The 20,338-nt window shown below is 40.1% G+C and overlaps 1 protein-coding gene across 9 annotated transcripts in view; it reads left to right on the top strand.

Moving 5' to 3' along the window:
• The window catches only part of UTRN (utrophin), a 457,412-nt gene that overhangs the window by 294,583 nt on the left and 142,491 nt on the right, over window positions 1-20,338 (top strand). For all 9 annotated transcript variants that reach the window (XM_072140867.1, XM_072140861.1, XM_072140863.1 and 6 more), the window contains one exon: window positions 1,043-1,199. In XM_072140867.1, coding sequence (XP_071996968.1) covers window positions 1,043-1,199 — 157 coding nt within the window. The remainder of the gene's footprint in view (window positions 1-1,042; window positions 1,200-20,338) is intronic.

Below are 20,338 nucleotides of genomic sequence, written 5' to 3'. Positions count from 1 at the left end.
CTTTAAATCCAGTGTGGAGGTTAGAATGTTTGAGGCATTATTTGGCGTAATTGATCTGGTGAAATTTTACACGGGGGAGAAAAATTTGTTGAATAAATTGTTATTTTTGGACAGACTATTGGTTATAAAGAAATGGGGTTCTGCTCAGTTACCAGCGTTTGAAAACTGGTTGGTATTAGCCCAAAGAGATGAGAAATATGAGAAATGGTATGATAAAAGCCTGGGGAAAATGGAATACTGGTCAAGGATATGGGGTAGGTTTTGAGACAGACATGGGTTCTAAGTAAATGAACCTCCCAAATAGGTATATATTTTTTCTATTTTAATTAAGTTGTTTACCGATTATTTTGTAAAGTTTTCATACATCCGGGAGGAGATTCCCCAGATGATCCTAAAATGTTGTTCAATCTTGTGAACATGGATGTAAGGTCCAGTACTAGGTAGGAGCTATTGAAAACAATCAGTCCCTATGCCAGCTCCTGTTGTGGCCCTCCCCCCCCCCCATATATTGTGACCTCTCACATCCCCCTCATATTGTGGCCACTCTCATCTCTCCCTCATATTGTGGCCACTCTCATCTCTCCCTCATATTGTGGCCACTCTCATCTCTTCCTCATATTGTGGCCACTCTCATCACCCCTCATATTGTGACCTCTCACCTCCCCTTCATATTATGGCCTCCTCATATCCCACCCCTCATATTGGCGGAGCCAGTGGTGACAAGGCACCCGTGAGCCAGTCTGAGCCTGGAGAGGGATATATAAATGAATTATAATAATTGAGACTATACATATAGAATAGGGAATGGGGAAATAGGAATGTATAAAGGTAAGTAAGAGGAATAAGTATCTTAAATATGGAGGAAAAGGAAGTAATGGACTATTTTATAACTTTATTTCTTGAATGTGACGTGGTGTATTGAGATAACTATTTATAAATGCAATACAGAAGTTCATTTTCCTCAAAAATAAACAAACCCACATTACATAAACTGTGATGATACCTGAACACTTTTTGACCATTTTGTTTTGTCCTATGGCAGAACACACTTGGAAGCAAGTGCCGATAAATGGAATAGCTTACTAAAATCCCTGGAAGAGCTCATTTGTTGGTTAGATGTCAGAGATGAAGAGCTAAAGAAGCAAATGCCTGTGGGAGGAGATGTTCCCACTGTGCAACAGCAGTATGATTTTTGTAAGGTATGTTAATTACATTCTTTGTATTGTTGAGTTTCTGTTATGTTTTTTGTTTTTAATGTTCCACATAATTCTGGGATTCAGAAAAGATGGCCTTGTTGCTTTTAGTAACCAATCACAGTTTAATACATAAACCCGATCTGTTACTATGGAAAACAAAGCCGTTGCTGGTAATATTTTTGATAAATTGGACCCATTGTTTTCCAAACATTTTGTACGCTCCAGTATTTCTGAGCACTGTTTAATACTGTTTAAGCCTTATATTACAGTATAGGATTCTCTGGTATTCAATATACGGCACATCCATTTACACAGAGCTGTGATTAAACACAAGCCTATTCAACTACAAATTATGAATTATTATTATGAATAAAATGTAAAGAGGGCTTCTTAGAAAAATTTTGTTTATGCATTCTCCCGTTGATTTTCAGGAAAACACACATTATAAATTGGAAGAATATCTCTCCATAGCCATATTTTTTTTTAAAGCTAAATGTTTTCAAGTTTGATAACCTTGCATGTTTTGCTCCTCTACTTATTCCCCTGAAATGACCTTGCTGCACCTTTGCACCAGCTCTAGTTTACCTAAGTACTTCTAATTGTTTGTATTCCAATTGTGTGATTTGTGTAATGGAGAACTTATGAGCATTTATGCCTCTTTTAATACATCCAATAATGTTTCTTGTTGACTTGGCAGTAGCTGCCTGTCGCTCATCAGAACACCTCAGCCCATGCCTCTAGCTTCCTCAAATCCTTTCGTAATATTATATTATGCTTCTCTGTGCTGTTTACCTTTCAGAGCTTAGTATCATCTGCAAATAAGCCTTATTGTAATGTATAAAATATTACAAAAAGAGGAATCAATACTCAGCCTAGTGGCACCCCACTGATAACTGTTACTTAACCCCTTACGACATGTGACGTAATAGTACGTCACATGTCGGGTCTCGCGTGGGCGACGCCATCTTTCTGAGGATCGTCTTTCCCTGTGACGTCATCGGGGAGCGGCGATCCGTTGCCATGGTAGCTTCGGGTCTCACGAAGACCCGAAGCTACTTCGGGTTAACCCATTCATTACAATGTGCTATCAGCACATTGTAATGTATGAGTAGTAAAATACACAAATACTGCCATACTGTAGTATGGCAGTATATGATAGGATCGTACAGAGTACCCTAGGGAGTCTGAAAAATAGTAAAAATAAAAATGTAAAAAAAGTTTAAAAAAAAATTATAATAAAAAAAACGAAAAATTCAACCCCCCTTTCTCTAGAACTGATATAAATAAACAGTAAAAATCATAAACACATTAGGTATCGCCGCGTCCGAAAATGCCCAATCTATCAAAATATGATAACAGTTTTTCACTGCATTTAACCCCGTAACAGAAAATCGCGCCCAAAGTCGAAAATGGCCCTTTTTTGCCATTTTAAAAATAAGAAAAAATTCTATAAAAAGTGATCAAAAGGTCCTACATCAAAATCCGCAAAAAACTGCACCACCCATAGCTCTATACACCAAAGTGTGAAAAATCCCCCAAAACATTTTTGTACAGGAGGTTTTAATTTTTTTAAATGTATGAAAACATTATAAAACCTATACAAATTTGGTATTCCCCGTAATCGTTCCGACCCAAAGAATAAAGTAGACATGTCATTTGGGGCGCACAGTGAAATCCGTAAAATCCAGGCCCACAAGAATACGGCACAAATGCGGTTTTTTTTACAAATTTCACTGCATTTGGAATTTTTTTCCCACTTCCCAGTACACAGCATGGAATATTAAATACCACCATTTTAAAGTGTAATTTGTTACCCATAACATAAGCCATCACACAGCTCTGTACATGGAAAAATAAAAAAGTTACAGATTTTTGAATGTGGGGAGTGAAAAATGAAAACACAAAAACGGGCTGCGGCGGGAAGGGGTTAAAGGAAATCTACCACTACAAAGAGGCTACTGGGGCGTGGAGTTGCTGCACCGTGTAGCCTCAGCTCCAGCTACTCCATACTCAGTAGCCTCTTTAGAAAATGTGCATATTACCCTGAATAAAGATTAGAAAAAATAGAGGGGAGTAAAGGATAGTCCTAAGATAGTCCTATCTACATATGTTAGATGCACCTACCACCGGATCAACTTTAATAGGCAGATCCGTAGTGGTAGGTTTCCTTTAATCTGAGAATGTAACAACAAATGACTCTGTCACCATATTTTACAATATTAAACAACCAGCATAGGGTATGCCGGCGGCATCAAAAAGATGGTGGCACCCATGAAGGTCGTCACTCCCTGTGACATTATTGGTTATAGTTATCCCACAGATCGGTTAGAAGATGGTGGAAAGACAAAAGGTTAAGTCTTAGAAAGATTAAGTTTCAAGAAGAGAGAGGATGATAGACAGGGGGGACATTACTTGCAGAAGTTTGAAAAAAGTGGGAACAGGGTGAGCAGGGTGTGGTACCACAGGGACAGGGATTAATGGAGTTAGTTTTTTGAGAAATTATTTCCTGGTGAATGTAATCAATTTTATCTTTTAAGTAGGCGGCCAGATCTTCAGCCCCAAGGCCTGTGACAGGGGGCTGCACCTTTTGGTGTTGGTAATGAGTGAAGAGTGGAAGAGCCTTTTGGGAATGTTTAAGGCAGTGGATATAACTTTGTCTGTGTACCAAAGTTGCCTGCCTCTATGTTTAAAATTTACAATATAGAGTGGGGCCATCTCATCTAGGGCGCTACAGAAGAACTGGTCCAGAAGTGACCAGTAATTGACTTATTGGGAGTACAAGAGGTGTAGTTTTCTACCTGTTTATAAGTAGTAGAATTCCTCCGCTAGTTTCCTCCCACACTCCAAAACATACTGGTAGGTTGATTAGCGCTGTGAGCCCCATGGGGACAGGGACCATTTTGGCAAGATCTGTACAGCGCTGTGTAATCTGTAGGTGCTATATAAAGAATTTTTATTATTCAGCCATGGCCCCATAGGTAACCTAATATGCTGGGTTGCTGAAAGTCTGATATTGGCCATCCACACTCACCGGCCACTTTATTAGGTACACCATGCTAGTAACTGGTTGGACCCCCTTTTGCCTTCAGAACTGCCTCAATTCTTCGTGGCATAGATTCAACAAGGTGCTGGAAGCATTCCTCAGAGATTTTGGTCCATATTGACATGATGGCATCACACAGTTGCCGCAGATTTATCGGCTGCACATCCATGAGGCGAATCTCCCGTTCCACCACATCCCAAAGATGCTCTATTAGATTGAGATCTGGTGACTGTGGAGGCCATTTGAGTACAGTGAACTCATTGTCATGTTCAAGAAACCAGTCTGAGATGATTCCAGCTTTATGACATGGCGCATTATCCTGCTGAAAGTAGCCATCAGATGTTGGGTACATTGTGGTCATAAAGGGATGGACATGGTCAGCAACAATACTCAGGTAGGCTGTGGTGTTGCAACGATGCTCAATTGGTACCAAGGGCCCCAAAGAGTGCCAAGAAAATATTCCCCACACCATGACACCACCAGCCTGAACCGTTGATACAAGGACGGATGGATCCATGCTTTCATGTTGTTGACGCCAAATTCTGACCCTACCATCTGAATGTCGCAGCAGAAATCGAGACTCATCAGACCAGGCAACGTTTTTCCAATCTTCTACAGTCCAATTTCGATGAGCTTGTGCAAATTGTAGCCTCCGTTTCCTGTTCTTAGCTGAAAGGAGTGGCACCCGGTGTGGTCTTCTGCTGCTGTAGCCCATCTGCCTCAAAGTTCGATCTAGTGTGCGTTCAGAGATGCTCTTCTGCCTACCTTGGTTGTAACGGGTGGCGATTTGAGTCACTGTTGCCTTTCTATCAGCTCGAACCAGTCTGCCCATTCTCCTCTGACCACTGGCATCAACAAGGCATTTCCGCCCACAGAACGGCCGCTCACTGGATGTTTTTTCTTTTTCGGACCATTCTCTGTAAACCCTAGAGATGGTTGTGCGTGAAAATCCCAGTAGATCATCCGTTTCTGAAATACTCAGACCAGCCCTTCTGGCACCAACAACCATGCCACGTTCAAAGGCACTCAAATCACCTTTTTTTCCCCATACTGATGCTCGGTTTGAACTGCAGGAGATTGTCTTGACCATGTCTACATGCCTAAATGCACTGAGTTGCCGCCATGTGATTGGCTGATTAGAAATTAAGTGTTAACGAGCAGTTGGACAGGTGTACCTAACAAAGTGGCCGGTGAGTGTATACTAAAGGTATGGCAAGAATTTTGGAGGGACTATTGAAGTTAAGCAGCAATCAGATTATCCCGTTATATTATTGTGAGGTCTATGTGCACGTAGGACAGGAATTTAATAGAGCTGCATCTAGGTTTCTACAATGTTCTTTTTGTCATGTTTTAGAGAAGTATTTCCTTGTAGTTAGTTCTATAGATTTCCCTATAGTTTGTCTGAGCTCTGCATCGCTGTACTCATTCTTATTTAGATCACTCTTTAAGTATTAAGTATAGCACAGCTATGAAATTGATTTTCTGGCAAACATATTTGCTCGGATTATACTTTCTAGGCTTTACGTTTTTAGAATTATAGGCCTTTCAAGAGAAAATAGCAACAATTTGTAAGAGAATAGTGAGATTTCCTTCTGGGGAGTTAACAACATAATGATTAAACTTGCCCTGCTCCTCATGTTTTGGGCATTACAAATCTCATTACTTTTCTGGAAATAACTTGTATTTCAATTTTTGGCACTAGTTTCGTCTTTGGCACTAATGGAGGTAGCCAAGGTACTTTGCTTTTTAGTACAGCTTCCTCAATTCATCGCCCTTTCCCCATGAAAAGGCTTTGTGGGTCCTTTCTAGCTATCTTTTTTTTTTTTTTTTTTTTTTTTTTTTTTCCATTATATAATACATGGCATTTCAACACATTCGCCAAAAATTTCAGTGTTACAATACATCATTACATAACATCTTAGGCTGAAAGAATTTTTTTTTTTTTTTTTTTTTTTTCTCCTTAACTTCCAATAATTCGAGCCAACAGATTATTGCCAAATTATCAATATATATGTACTCCCTCTCCCTCCCCCTCCCTCTCCACCCTCTACCGATGCTGGGGATGTCTGCGCCGTCACAACATGGAGGCAGTGGGGAAGAGGAAGAACCTCTATGCCCTCCACTGGTTCCAAATTTGATTAAGTCTGCTGCCTTTCCTATATCGTTTCTCGTAGGTGCATTCATACGATTTTATACTATACACTAGGTTACTCCATTCATTTACTGTTGGGGACTTATTATCTGCCCAATGTTTGACTAATACTAGTCTTGCAAGGAATATGATCTTTAAGGCCAAGTCACTTTTTAATCTGTCGTCTAAGGGGATCGGGAGCAGACCCAAAATCCCAAACGTGGCGGTGCGAGGAAACACACATTGAAACTGATCTTCCAATTTCGTGAATATCGCCTCCCAATAGGAGTTGATCTTCGGACAGTCCCAAAGAACATGTAAAATATCAGCTTGGGGATTCTTACACCTCTTACAATTAGCGTTTTCGCTTAAACCTACTTTAAACATTAGATACGGTGAAAAATAAATTCTATATAATATATTAAGTTGTGTGCATCTATGATTTAAATTTATTGTTGATCTAACCACATTCCTATAAATGTCTCGCCATTGTGCCGCTGTGATAAAACCGACCTGATTTGCCCATTTCACTTGGCTTACATGACTGAAATTCTGATCAATACTGGACCTTAGTCGGTGATAAATATTAGATAAATTGAGTCGTGATAAATCTAGGTCTAATAGCTCTGTGAAATTTCCCCCTACGTGAATCGTGAACCTATCGTGATGTGCTTCTTTTCTAAATGCATGTGCAATTTGATAATACCTGAAAAAATCCCTTTCCTCCAGTATACCCCTATCACACCAATACTGAAAGGAAGGGAGTGAACCGTGTTCCCCCAACTGCTCCAAAGACTTAATCCCCTTTTTTTCCCAGAACTCGATATCTTCCATTTTACATAATTCTGCAAAGTTTAGGTTACCCCACAAAGGCGTAAATTTAAAGCCCCCCTTGATACCAAATAATCTCCTGAGGTCTCTCCATGTATAGTTCAATAACCTCATCAGCGGGAGTTTTTTTTCATTAAGACTTTTCAATTGACCAGACTCCAAAAGTGCGGGCATGGACTCAAATCTTCGCCCCACCCGTGACGTAATCGCGTAAAATATATTAGTCTGTCTATTTTCCAGAATAAACTGTACCTGTGCCGCCAAAAAATAATGGTAGAAGGAAGGGAGCGAAAGACCGCCCCTTTCCCTATCTATCATTAAAATTTCTTGTTTAATACGCACCTTTTTCCTCCCCCAAAGTAATTTGTTTATAATCGCCCGAATAAACCCAAACCATCTCTTGCCTATCCAGCAAGGGGAATTACAAAGTACATACAATATTTGAGGTAGCAATACATTCTTTATGAGGACTACTCTCTCTGCGCGATTTAATGGAAGTGTATTCCAAGTGTTAACCTTATTTTTAATTTTTGTTAACAAGGGGACTAAATTTAGGGTGATATAGTCATCGACCTTGGGCGTGATTTTTAAGCCTAGATATTCGCATGAAGTTGAGACCCTCAGATCGAACTGCAGATAATTCGGATGTGTATCGGAGTCTAGTGGGACCAAAATAGACTTGTGGGAGTTTATTTGAAAGCCTGAAAATCTGCCGAATTCCTGGATAACCTTCAAGGCTTTTGGCACAGATATCTCAGAGTCCTTAAGACAGAGGAGAACATCATCAGCGTATAGCATAATCTTATCCATCGGCCCGGCTAGTCCTCCCCCCTCTATTTCCCTGTCTGCCCTAAGCTTAATTGCCAAAGGTTCAATAAACAACGCGAAAAGCAACGGGGACAGGGGGCATCCCTGCCTAGTACCCCTGGACAATGTAAAGAAATCCGAATAATCTCCGTTCACCCTGATACAAACCCTAGGGGCCTTATAGAAGAGTCTAAGCCAATCAACAAAGGGGTCACCGAACCCAAATCTATACAATGCTTCCCAGAGGAAGTCCCACTCCACCCTGTCAAAGGCCTTAGAAGCGTCCAACGACAGGATGGAGCGGGACCCCCCCCGACCCATCTGCAGGCCCGCAAACAACCGTCTTATATTCGTTTTGCTCTGGCGTCCAGTAACAAAACCACATTGATCTTCATGTATCAATAATGGCGCATATTCCTTTAATCTATTTGATATTAATTTTGCTACCAATTTAACGTCCGTGTTGATGAGCGATATCGGTCTATAGGATTCCGCTTCCATAGGGTCTTTATTTTTTTTATGTATCAGAACTATACTTGCCTCGTACCATGAATCAGGCAACTTACCCTTCCCTAGAGCAAATTCCCAAATCTCCACCAACAAAGGCAGGAGAATAGTCGCAAATCTCTTATATATTTCCACCGGCAGCCCATCCAGACCCGGAGAAGAATTTCGTCTGGAGGATACCAGAGCCTCCTCAAGCTCTGTACTGGTTATAGGGCATGATAACCTATCTGCTCTCTCCGCCGAAAGAGATGGAAATTGGATATGATCTAAAAATTGCCTTATCTCCCCCACTGACACCTCAAGGTCTGAGGAGTAGATACCTTGAAAGAACTTTAAAAAGATTTCTCTGATCTCCTGAGTGTTAACCGTTACCCCCCCAAAGTCGTTTTTAATAGCTGTTATTCTGTTTATCTCTTGTTGTTTTTTAATTTTCTGAAGAAGTCCCCTTGAAGGTGCACCACTTTCACAATGTGCCTTCTGGTCTAAGAAGAATAGTTTCTGCATCGCCTTATTTGCAATTAATCTGTTATATTCCTCTTGTGCCTTATTAAAGCTGTCGTACCGCTCTTTCGTTCTGTTCTCTGTTCTTCCTTCTGGGGAGTTAACAACATAATGATTAAACTTGCCCTGCTCCTCATGTTTTGGGCATTACAAATCTCATTACTTTTCTGGAAATAACTTGTATTTCAATTTTTGGCACTAGTTTCGTCTTTGGCACTAATGGAGGTAGCCAAGGTACTTTGCTTTTTAGTACAGCTTCCTCAATTCATCGCCCTTTCCCCATGAAAAGGCTTTGTGGGTCCTTTCTAGCTATCTTACATTTGGTTCTGTAACTTTTCCTTTTATACTCCATGTGTAACATTTTCAGCCACGGCTTTAAACACTGGTTTGACGTTCTCGCTTGCCGCTTCCACAATAAAGCTGCTTTATGTTTGTGGAGTTTATTCCCTGATGGTACATAACAGAAACACCACTGCCTGCACCGTATACATCTTGTTTTATGTGGGAAGATGATTTTAGCTGTAAATGAACTACAGCTTTGTGCAAGCACATAGTCCCCCTAAATGTGTGACAGCGAGTATTGTAAATTAGTACAGCTGAGCTATTATCTGACAAACATTATCCTAGGCATTGTTATGGCAAGTCAGCACATACTTTATTTGCTATTTCAATCAAAACCTTTTAACTGCAGATTTTCCAAACTTTTATTTAATTTTTTTCTTTGACCAAATTAAAGGAAAACCTATCATTTGATTTGATGCATTATGAAGCAAACATACCTTGAGAATGCTGTAGCTACACTAATGCAGGATCATATCTTGGTTAATCCCCGAGTTGAACAGTTTTGCTGAAAAAAACTATTATAATATTCAGGTCCTTGGGAAATCTGGGTCAGGCTGGCTGCCTACATAAACACATTACACACTGAGCTTTTCATTAAACATGGAGGTTAATCAAGACATGACTAATCAACCTGAGCTGGATCACTCATACACAGCAGCTAGGGGATGGTGCAGCAATTGATTATTCTGCCTTCAGGCACAACCCAATGATTACATCATCCTGTGGTGCAGTGAATAACTAATGTGCTAGGAGAAACACTGCATCTACCATAGAAGCAAGACAGCTTCATTATCATAATTTTATAGTTGTTTTATCAGCAAAACCACTCAGTATGGGGATTAACCAAGATATGATCCTGCATCAGTGTAGCCACAGCATTCTCAAGGTATTTTTGCTTCAAAATGCATCAAATCAAATGGTAGATTTCCTTTAACCCCTTAATGACCTGGCCCTTTTTTGTTTTTTCATTTCCATTTTTTACTCCCCACCTTCAAAAATCTATAGCTTTTTTATTTTTAACACATAAAGAGCTCTGTGATGGCTTGTTTTCTGCGTGACAAATTGCACTTATTAGTGATGGTATTGAATATTCCATGCTGTGTACTGGAAGGTGGGAAAAAATTCCAAATGCAGTCAGGATGGTGAAAAAACACATTTGCACCATTTTCTTGTGGGCTTGGATTTTATGGCTTTCACTGTGCTCACCAATTGACATGTGTACTTTATTCTTTGGGTCAGTATGATCACAGGGATACCAAATATGTATAGGTTTTATAATGTTTTCATACAAAAATTAAAACCTCCTGTACAATTTTTTATTTTTTTTTTATTTTAGCATTTTCGACTATTTTCCATTACAGGGTTAAACACAGTTAAAAACCGTTATTATATTTTGATCGGGCATTTTCGGACGCGTCAATGTCTAATATGTTTATGATTTTACTGTTAATTTTTATTTATATCAGTTCTAGGAAAAGGGGGCGATTAGAATTTTTAGTTTTTTTTATTATAATATTTTTTTTACTTTTTTTTATTTTTACCTAGGGTACTTTAACCCTGGTTGTCTGATAGATCCTACCATATACTAGCATACTACAGTATGGAAGTATTTGGGGGATTTTCAAACTCATTCATTAAAATGTGCAAATCGCACATTGTAATGAGTGGGTTAAAACGAGACATTCTCGGGTCTTCAGAAGAACAGAGGCTGTCATGGCGACCAATCTCCACTCCACGATGACAAAGGGGTTAAATGATTTTTGTAGGCTTTAAAATTAAGTGATCATTTCAGTGTTCCCAATACAATGCTGTATCTGTCAGATTCTGGAGGCAATTTATCAAAACTTTCATACCATTTTTCTTGTGCAGAATTGTCTAGCTACACTGGTGCACCCATTAATTGAATGTTTCAATACCATGGAAAACCCTTGAACAGAAGAATGCAATGTTTCTGAAAGACATTACAAATCTTTTTCAGGAAAACATGGAAATTTTTTACTATACATTTCACAGTGAACTCCATCACCTTTCTGATTATAGCTTTACACGTCAACCAGTATCACACAGTAGTAGGGGAATGAGGCTGTAGGAGAAAAAGAAGGTTTGAAGTTTTCTTAAAAGAAATCTATCATTTGATTTAATACATTATGAACTAAACATACCTTGAGAATGCTGTAGCTACAACGATGCAGGCATATAGCTTGTTTAATTCCTGAGTTGAGTGGTTTTGCTGACAAAAACATTCAGGACCATGGGAAAGCTGGTTGCTGCCGGCTGTATTGAAAGAGCAGAAGTCAAAATTAAATACATTTGCACATACACACAACACAATGTATGTCACAGACTACACACAACATATACAATAAATTAAGATTCACACTTAGCGTTAACAGCACACAGGAGTATAAACCATTAAAACACTACACTAGCACACCGCTCGCTCAATGAACCTAACTAAACACGCACTGCATTTCAATTATGGCGACGAAAAAGTGTAAAAATTGGGAAAGGGTGTGGGGTGAAAGGGGAGAGGGTAGGGGTAACACTTGCCGAAGATTTATTGAAATACAGACACAGAAGGGGGAAAAAGAGGAAGGGGATCCTGCCAAAAGTCCACTTCCTCGTTTGAGCTTTTTGCATAATGTACACATAACCCACAATCCCCTGCAAAAGTCCAAATCAAGTGAAGAGTGAGTGTTTTCTGGTGTTTAGCAGATAAACACAGCCTGTTTTTCTAAGAAAAGTTCAGCGTCTTGTACAAAAGTCCTGAACTTGTGCAAAGTGTGGGTATCCGGTAAAAGCAGGAAAAAGTGGCTGTTGCTGGGATTCTCCCTGCAGGGAGGGAGGCGGTGAGCTTCCAGGGAGGCCACCTAGCTCACAGCAAATCCAGTTGGGCACAGCCTGTCCTGCTCTTACTGTGTCCTCACAGATAAGACATAGACTCCTGCCTAGGCACTCTTAAAATAAATCTACCATTTGATATCATACATTATGAACTAAACATACCTTGAGAATGCTGTAGCTACACTGATGCAGGTATATAGCTTGTTTAATCCCTGAGTTGAGTGGTTTTGCTGGAAAAAACAATTATAACATTCAGGACCCTGGGAAAGCTGGTTGCTGCTGGCTGCCATACGTAAACACATTACACGTGGAGCTTACTGAACTGTCCAGACAGACTTGAGCTGGATCACTCATAGACAGCAGCAGGGGGATGGTGCAGCGATTGATTACTTCTGCCTGTCAAGCACAAAACAGTGATTACATCATTCTCTGCGTACCTGGCAGGAACCAGGAGTCAAAGGAAGTGAGGAGATTAGAATTTTCTTACATTTTAATTTAAATCAAATTTTAATTTAGCTCGGAGACAAAAAAAAAACTTTTAAAATGGCAAAAGTACACCAAGGAGGGCAGTAAAAGCAATGCAGTAGTTATTAGTGGTTGTTCGGTCTCAATTTCTAGGTCAAGCTAAATAGAGTATTACAAAATGTTGCAATAAAAAATATTAAAACACATATAATTTAGCAAAAATATTAGCACAGAGATAACATTCTTTTATGGAAATGAGCCAACTTGGCCTTACCATTTTTTTTTTCAACATTTTAGTTTAGTCTGGGTCAATTATAATTGGATGATGGAAGGTTTCTGACACTTTTAAATAAAACATTCATCATTGCTGGGTAATAGGATATAATCAGTGCTTGCAATATGTTCTACTATATAAAATTATTAGGAAAAATTGTCATTTATTAAAGGAAATCTACCACATGGTTGCATGTGTGCCCTTAAAAAGGAGCCACTCTTCCTTCATCTTCCAATTTGCATAATTTTAAAAGGCGATTTACAAAGCGAAGGTCATGCTGCATCCATGTGGTAGATTTATTTTAATGATTATCATAGCTTTTCATATGTATTCTTGCAAGTTCTGTGCCATTTTAGTGAAAGTTCAGCTGTTAATTTGCTTGTTTCAAATATAATGTAAAATGTAATGTTTACATCAGTGGGGGGAAGTCTTAAGATAAAGCACCTTTCAACGACATTTATTATTGTAGCGGTTAAGTCAAGAAGAGTACCCCTTTCCATGTGCTGATAGAAGGTATATCCATATAAATCATAGAGTTTCTTGCACATCATGTAGATGTGCATCCACTATGTTGTGATTGTAAATTACTGCTGGTTAGTCGCTGTTGATTTTGCAGTAGCTACCCCAGAGTGGTTATCGCCCATTCTCAAAGGGGAAACCCTTGGAATGCTTTTAACATTTCAAGAGAGTGCTACTGTTTTGGATTATGACAAGATGCATCTCAGAGAATTGTGCTATAATGTAACCTTTACGTTATATTATTTTTGGCATAAACGCAGTCCCCGAGTTACATAGAAGATAGGGGCCTTATGTTTGGTTTTAAGTTGAATTTGTATGCAAGTCAAAACTGTATATTTTATAATTGTAGTTCTTGTCAAATTTTAATTTTTTTTGCCCCGGTGACAATTGGAGTTTCAAAATTTTTTGCTGTAATGGCACCAAGGATTTTCAATAAAGCTTCATTACAAACACCTAACAGCTGATCATTGCAGGATAGTAACATCCAGAGAGCTTCACCAGAGCTCACAGTGGGCAGAGGGGTCTGTCTTTAACTAGGAGTCGGGTGTCATTGAGTAGGGGACCACCTGTATATTGGTGTATGTCAGTCCATTGTATTTCAGGACCATATAGTGCCAGGCTCAAATTCATTTATTTTCTGGAATTTTTAAACAACATTTCTATAGTCGCTCTATTGTTCAGTTTATCAGCACCGCTTGCATTATAATCTGGTGAACAGGTGGCCTAATTTACAGTATGAAGTCAATTGAAGAGTGCTGTCAGACCCAAACACTGAATGTAATCACTACTCAGGCAGATATAGCAGTATATATCACTATGTCATTCACCTGAAAAAATACAGCAAACTGAAATCAATAGAGTAGATATATTCCAGGTCTTTATTTTCTTCTACCTAATTGATTATGATTAAAGTGAGTGGGTGGTCAGTGAAACTCTTTGCTCTTAAGAGACCCATATTCTTTATATCTGTGACCTGGAAGGTCATCTTCTCGTGTAACATTCTAAAAATAGCTATGTATGGCAATGATGTTGCTGTAAAGTGTAACACTAAATACTGTTAACAGAGCAGAGGAGCAGCTCAAAATGGAACCTCTCCCCCCCACACCCAAAATCAATAAAGTACTAAAAAAGTAAATCAAATCAGAATAAAACCAGACAAAAAAAAATATTGAAAATCTGCAATATATTTCCTTATAGTGTGGACACATTGGGGCACATTTACTTACCCGGTCCAGTCGTGATCCAGCGGCGGGTTCTGCCGGGATTCACTAAGGTCCGTGCGCCGATATTCACCAGGTGTCACTGCTGCGCCGAGGTCCGCCGGAGTTCACCTGCTTTTTTCTGGTGTATGTGAGTGCTTGATCTTGCGACACAAATGGCTTTTTAAATTCCGCGGTTTTTCCGAAATCCTTCGGGTTGTCCGGTGGCCACGCCCCCGATTTCTGTTGCGTGAAAGTCAGCGCAATTGCGCCAAAAATCTATTGCGTGCGCCACAATCCCGTGAAATACAGCACAAAGTGGAAATATTCGGGAAAAACCTGACGGATTCGCGGCTGCGGACCCTTAGTAAATGTGCCCCATTATGGACAGTTTTGTTTGCATAAAACATATTTTGATTAGTGGCACATACGGTCCTGTCCCGATGCCGCAGTGCGTTGTCCGTCGAGGATTCGGGTCTGCCGCGATTCACTAAAGTCGTGCGTCCAATTTCCTGTATGTGTCGCTTCCGCGCTGACATCCGCTGGAGTTCACCTTCTTCTTCATGGTGCATGTGAGGACTTGATCTTGCGACACAATTTCGTTTTTAAATTCCGCGGTTTGTCCAAACCCGTCGGGTTGTCCTCCGGCACCCCTCCAATTTCTGTTGCATGCAAGCCGATGCGCCACAATCCGATCACGTGCGCCAAAAACCTGGGGCAATTCGGCGCAAAACGGAAATATTCGGTAAGCCCGACAGAATCTGGCTCCGGAGACCCTTAGTAAATGAACCCCATTGTGTTCTGGACTAATAACTGCAATAGTCATAGTGTCATAGTATCATAGTTTATATGGTTGAAAAAAGACACTTGTCCATCAAATTCAACCAAGGAAGAGAAGGGATTGCATAAAGAAGGGATTTAGTGGAAACCATTCTAGTCACATGTTCTGGCTAAGGGCAATACATTTAATTACTGATCTTTACTCATCTTCTGGCACAAAAATATTACTTAAAATTCATAGTAATAAATAAAATGCAAAACCTAAGTGAACTAACAACGTTTTTTTTTTCTTTCTTTTTTTAATGAGTAATGCAAGCAACAAGAAAGTTATATTTTACAATTATCCACTCTACATACAGATTTAGCTCTCCTGCACAGAATAGTTTTTTTCCTGCGGCTGTATTTCTCCATGTATTGCTATGGGCTCATGCTCACAGCTAAGGATTCCTCAGCACTGTGTCTGAGCCTAGTGCCCGGGAGAAAAAACTCAGAGCATGTTCTATTCTAATCCATGTTTGTGGCTCTGACAGTCTCATAGAAGTCAATAGGGCTGTGAAAAAAAAACAGATTGCACATGGTTGTACTAGGCTTTATGGCCATTTTTGTGGTTGTTGCTGGGCAACAATCACATGACCTTAGTGGTCTGGCCTAGCTCAGTCACTGGCTCCGTTGAAAACAAAGATTACACGGACCAACTTTGCAGATATACAGCCATGACATGGGTTAAATATGGATTATACAGAGCAACAAGTATGGCCATTACAGTACTAGATTGCAGACCTAGAAAACCAACAATCGTGTACTGCAATTGGTGGCTGTAATGGTCATATTTGTGGGCCATGTGTAATCTGTATTTTAACCATGTTATGGGCTGTATGAAATTTCTAATGTACCTGTGATATGGCTGTGAGTCCGCAAAGTTGGTCCGTGTGTAATCGGTGTTTCACGGAAGCTAAGGAGTGAGCTACGCCAGCCCATAAAGATCATGTGATAGTTTCCCAGCAACCAACCACAAAAATGCCTAAAGAGCCTAGTACAACTGTGTGCAATCAGTTTCATTGAAGCCACCATTGACTTCTATGGGACTGTCTGAACCACAAACAGGGATTAGAATAGGACATGTTGTGAGGTTTTTCTCTGGTACTAGTCTCGGACAGTGTGCTGAGGAATCCTTACCAGGGCTTGAGCCCATAGCAATAAAAAGCTACGAGAAAGTCGGAAAAAATAATGTACAGGAGTTCTTAGTAAAAGGAAAATCATTGCATACCATATAGAGGGTATTGTAGTGTAGTGTAATGATGTGGAATAAAAGTCTTTTTTTTTCCTTTTGGTTCTATAATTTTGGTTTTAGAATTTTTAGTTTGGCTAATCCAATTATGGATTCTACATTTCTTTAACCTCAATCAATTGATAAAGGCTCTATGTCAATACAGTATACCGCATAAAGCCCAACTTCATTCCTACTGCTAACTATAAATCATTTGTATGGTGACATTCATATGTTTAAAGGCAGAACAGACTGTAAAGGGAAGGGAGAGGAGGGTTGCTTTTCATTGAGAATGATTTACTAGAACAAATCTAGAACCTCTCTAGATTATACTAAGCATTCAGTCACTTTACTTTGACAGATTGAGTATGTGTTTCATTCATTACCTGACATACTATTCATAAACCTATTCTAGTATAGGCCAAAGTGCATACGAAGGACATTGATGAACTGTAGAGGGTATAGAGCAGTGATTTTCAATCTTTTTTGAGCCGCGGCACACTTTTTATATTTAGAAATTCCTGGGGCACACCACCAACCAAAATAGCACAAAATGACACTAAAACAGTCATATTATACATATAGTTAATAATATAGATTCTAAATTAATTTGACTCACTCAGTGTGAAACCTGGGCCTGTTTCAATGAACACAAAAGGGATATCCTGGCAGGAATGGTGGAAAGACACACACAAAGCTCTTCCTCAACAGTTCTCAGTTTCTCCCTGTTTTTAGTTTTTATCGCAGTCAAGCTTGAGAAGCCCAGCTCACATAGATATATGGTTGAAAATGGGAGCAATGTCAAAATAGCTTTGTTGGCCAGAATGGGGAACTCCTTGGCAACATTTACCAAAAACTGTCCAAATGAAGATCAGCAAACTTTAGCTTTAAACCGCGATCTTGCTTCAGTTCAATGAGTTCCTCTTGCTCCTTTAAAGTCATGTCCTTTCCAGCAACGGATAATGAGCTGTATGGGTCCCTAACCCAGTCAAGGCAATCTGTGAAGGCTGAAGAGAAATAGAACGATAACTTCTCCTCAAGAGTTTTCAAATGTCTGCCAATCGCTTCGCACATTGCAGCAGTATTGTAATCATGCAGTTTCTCAGTGAGTGGGAACATCTGAAGGTTGCCACCCTGCACATGTTGTTGCCAGAGCTGCACCTTTAAACGGAATCCGGTCATTTTATCAGTGCTTGTAAGCAGGTTTTCATTTCGACCTAGCATCCGCGTGTTTAGTTCATTCAGATATTGAAATATATCAGCCAGGTATGCCAGCTTTGCACACCACTCATCACTTGCAAGCAGCTTTGAATAATCGGACCTCTCGTTTGTAAGAAATATTTTAAGCTCCTCTCGCAACTCATACACACGGGCCAGCACTTTGCCGCGTGACAGCCACCTGACCTCCGTGTGGAGCAATAAGATTTTATGTTCCGCTCCCATTTCTGTACACAAAGACGCAAATAAGCGACATCTCAAAGGTCGCGTCTTCACAAAGTTCACTATGCGCACAACATCATCCAACACAGGAGCTAGAACTGCTGGTAAGGCCTTTGCAACGAGGGCCTCACAGTGCAAGAAACAGTGGGTAGCAAGAACATCTGGGTTTACTTCTTTGACCCTACTTACAAAGCCTTTGATGTGCCCGACCATGGTTGCGGCTCCATCAGTGCAGACACCTATGCAGTTTTCCCATGTAAGTCCACTTTTATCAAGATATTCTGATGTGACTTGGAATATTGCCTCTCCTGTTGATTTTTCTGGCAGTGCCTTGCAAAATAGGAAGTTTTCTCTAATGGCTTCACCATCCACAAAACGCACATTGGCCAACAACTGGCAATGTCCACTGATATCCGTCGACTCATCAAGTTGCAAGGCAAATTTCTTACTGATGCGCACCTTTTCCAAAACAACTGTTTCAATGTCCGCAGACATGTCATTTATCCGTCTGGCAATTGTGTTATCAGAGAGAGGCACTTTAGCTATCTCTTTAGCTGCTTCAGGGCCAAGCATCTAATTTACAATAGCTTTACAAGCTGGTAGTATTAATGTTTCTGCCACAGTGTGGGACTTTTTTGATTTAGCTATGCGTTCAGCAACAAGGTAGCTAGCTTTGAGGGCTCTCTCATTTACCTTTGTGCTTTTTCTCAAAAAAGTTGCTCCTTTCTCATTGTTTGTACATAAGCGTACAAAATACTCCATCGGTTTATTTTGAACAAAAGGGTGTTTCGTTTGGAGATGGCATTTAAGTTTGCTTGGCACCATAGCGCTATTGGAAAGCTTCTCACCACACACCAAGCACAGTGGTGTTGGTGCTGTCACATCCCCAGTGGAAGTAAATCCAAATGAAAGATAGCTTTCACTCTATTGCCTTGAGCTTACCGTCTTGTCTTTTTTCTTTTGTCCAACTCTCAGACTAGGGCCTTCATTTGGGTTAGGTGAGTGGCAAGGCTGAAGAATCCACATCAACGGCGCGTCATCAATGGATTCTTCAGCCTTGCCACTCACCTGTTTCAGCCGCGGGATAGAACATCGGACGCCTAATCCCCGTGGACCCACAGGCAGCGCATCACATCAATATACTACATGCTAGGCTACAAGGTAACCGCAAGGTGAGCACCACATAACAGTCTTTTATACCACTGTTATTCTAATACTACACCTGAGTCGCGCACTTTGGTTCTCTCCTTCTTTTCTCTGATTCAGTGAATCGGTCCACCCTCTGTCTTCATTTGGGTTAGGATTGTGTCCAGGGTCCTGTTCGGCATTTGCCTTTTCCATTCTCAAATACTTCTCCATCACTGCTGAGAGAGTGCGTGCAGCCACACACTAAAATAGAGGAGTATTACATTATCTGCCACACTTAAAGGACCTCTGCTAGGCATATTTCATTCCTGAGGGCTTAAAAAGCAGCTCTCGTGGCGACAAGAAGATGATTTAAACCCCCCCCAAGAGTGAACTTCGCGAGAGCTGTATGTGTGTGATAATAACTTGTATTACTACGGTCTGCATTTCCTGCTTGAATTGACATTAGTGACGTAGCACAAAAGTACAAACCCAAGGAACCTATCTTGTATGTAACCCGGGGACTGCCCGTATACTTCTTTTTATTAACCTTTTTTATAAAATGTTTTTCAGATCTGTGAATGCTGTATACATCGCCTTATTGAGTGGAGTACTTTAGTTATGTGCATAGTTTGTTTTAATAAAATGGTTGACAAGCGTGTTTCGAGGAGGTTTTATTTTAATAAAAAATATTTCCTAAAAAATGTTGTTGTTTTTTTTTAACTCAAAACTTGCCTCAGTAATGGTGCTGGACTGGGGCCTTGTGTTAGCTGGTAAAAAAGGCTGATATAAACCCCCTAATTATTACACAGGTACCCACCACCAACAGAGGTGCTGGATACAATCCAGTACCAGACCGTCTACAGATGATCAGGTACTAGGGCGGTTGCAGGCTGGTATTGGGCTCTGCCCAGAAACAGTGCGTGCTCAAGTAATATCAGGGTGCTGCAGCTGTATTGTATCTGGCTGATTATAGAAAATGAGGGTCTCCATACCCTTTTTGTAAAATAATTTTTTTAAAAATGACGTGGGGTTCCCCCTCATTTTCATAACCAGCCAGATACAAT

The sequence above is a fragment of the Engystomops pustulosus genome, chromosome 3 (assembly GCF_040894005.1).
Source record: "Engystomops pustulosus chromosome 3, aEngPut4.maternal, whole genome shotgun sequence".
NCBI classification, from domain to species: Eukaryota; Metazoa; Chordata; class Amphibia; order Anura; family Leptodactylidae; genus Engystomops; species Engystomops pustulosus.
The sequence above is the reverse complement of the archived record's forward strand: the minus strand, read 5'-3'. Positions and strand labels throughout refer to the sequence as shown.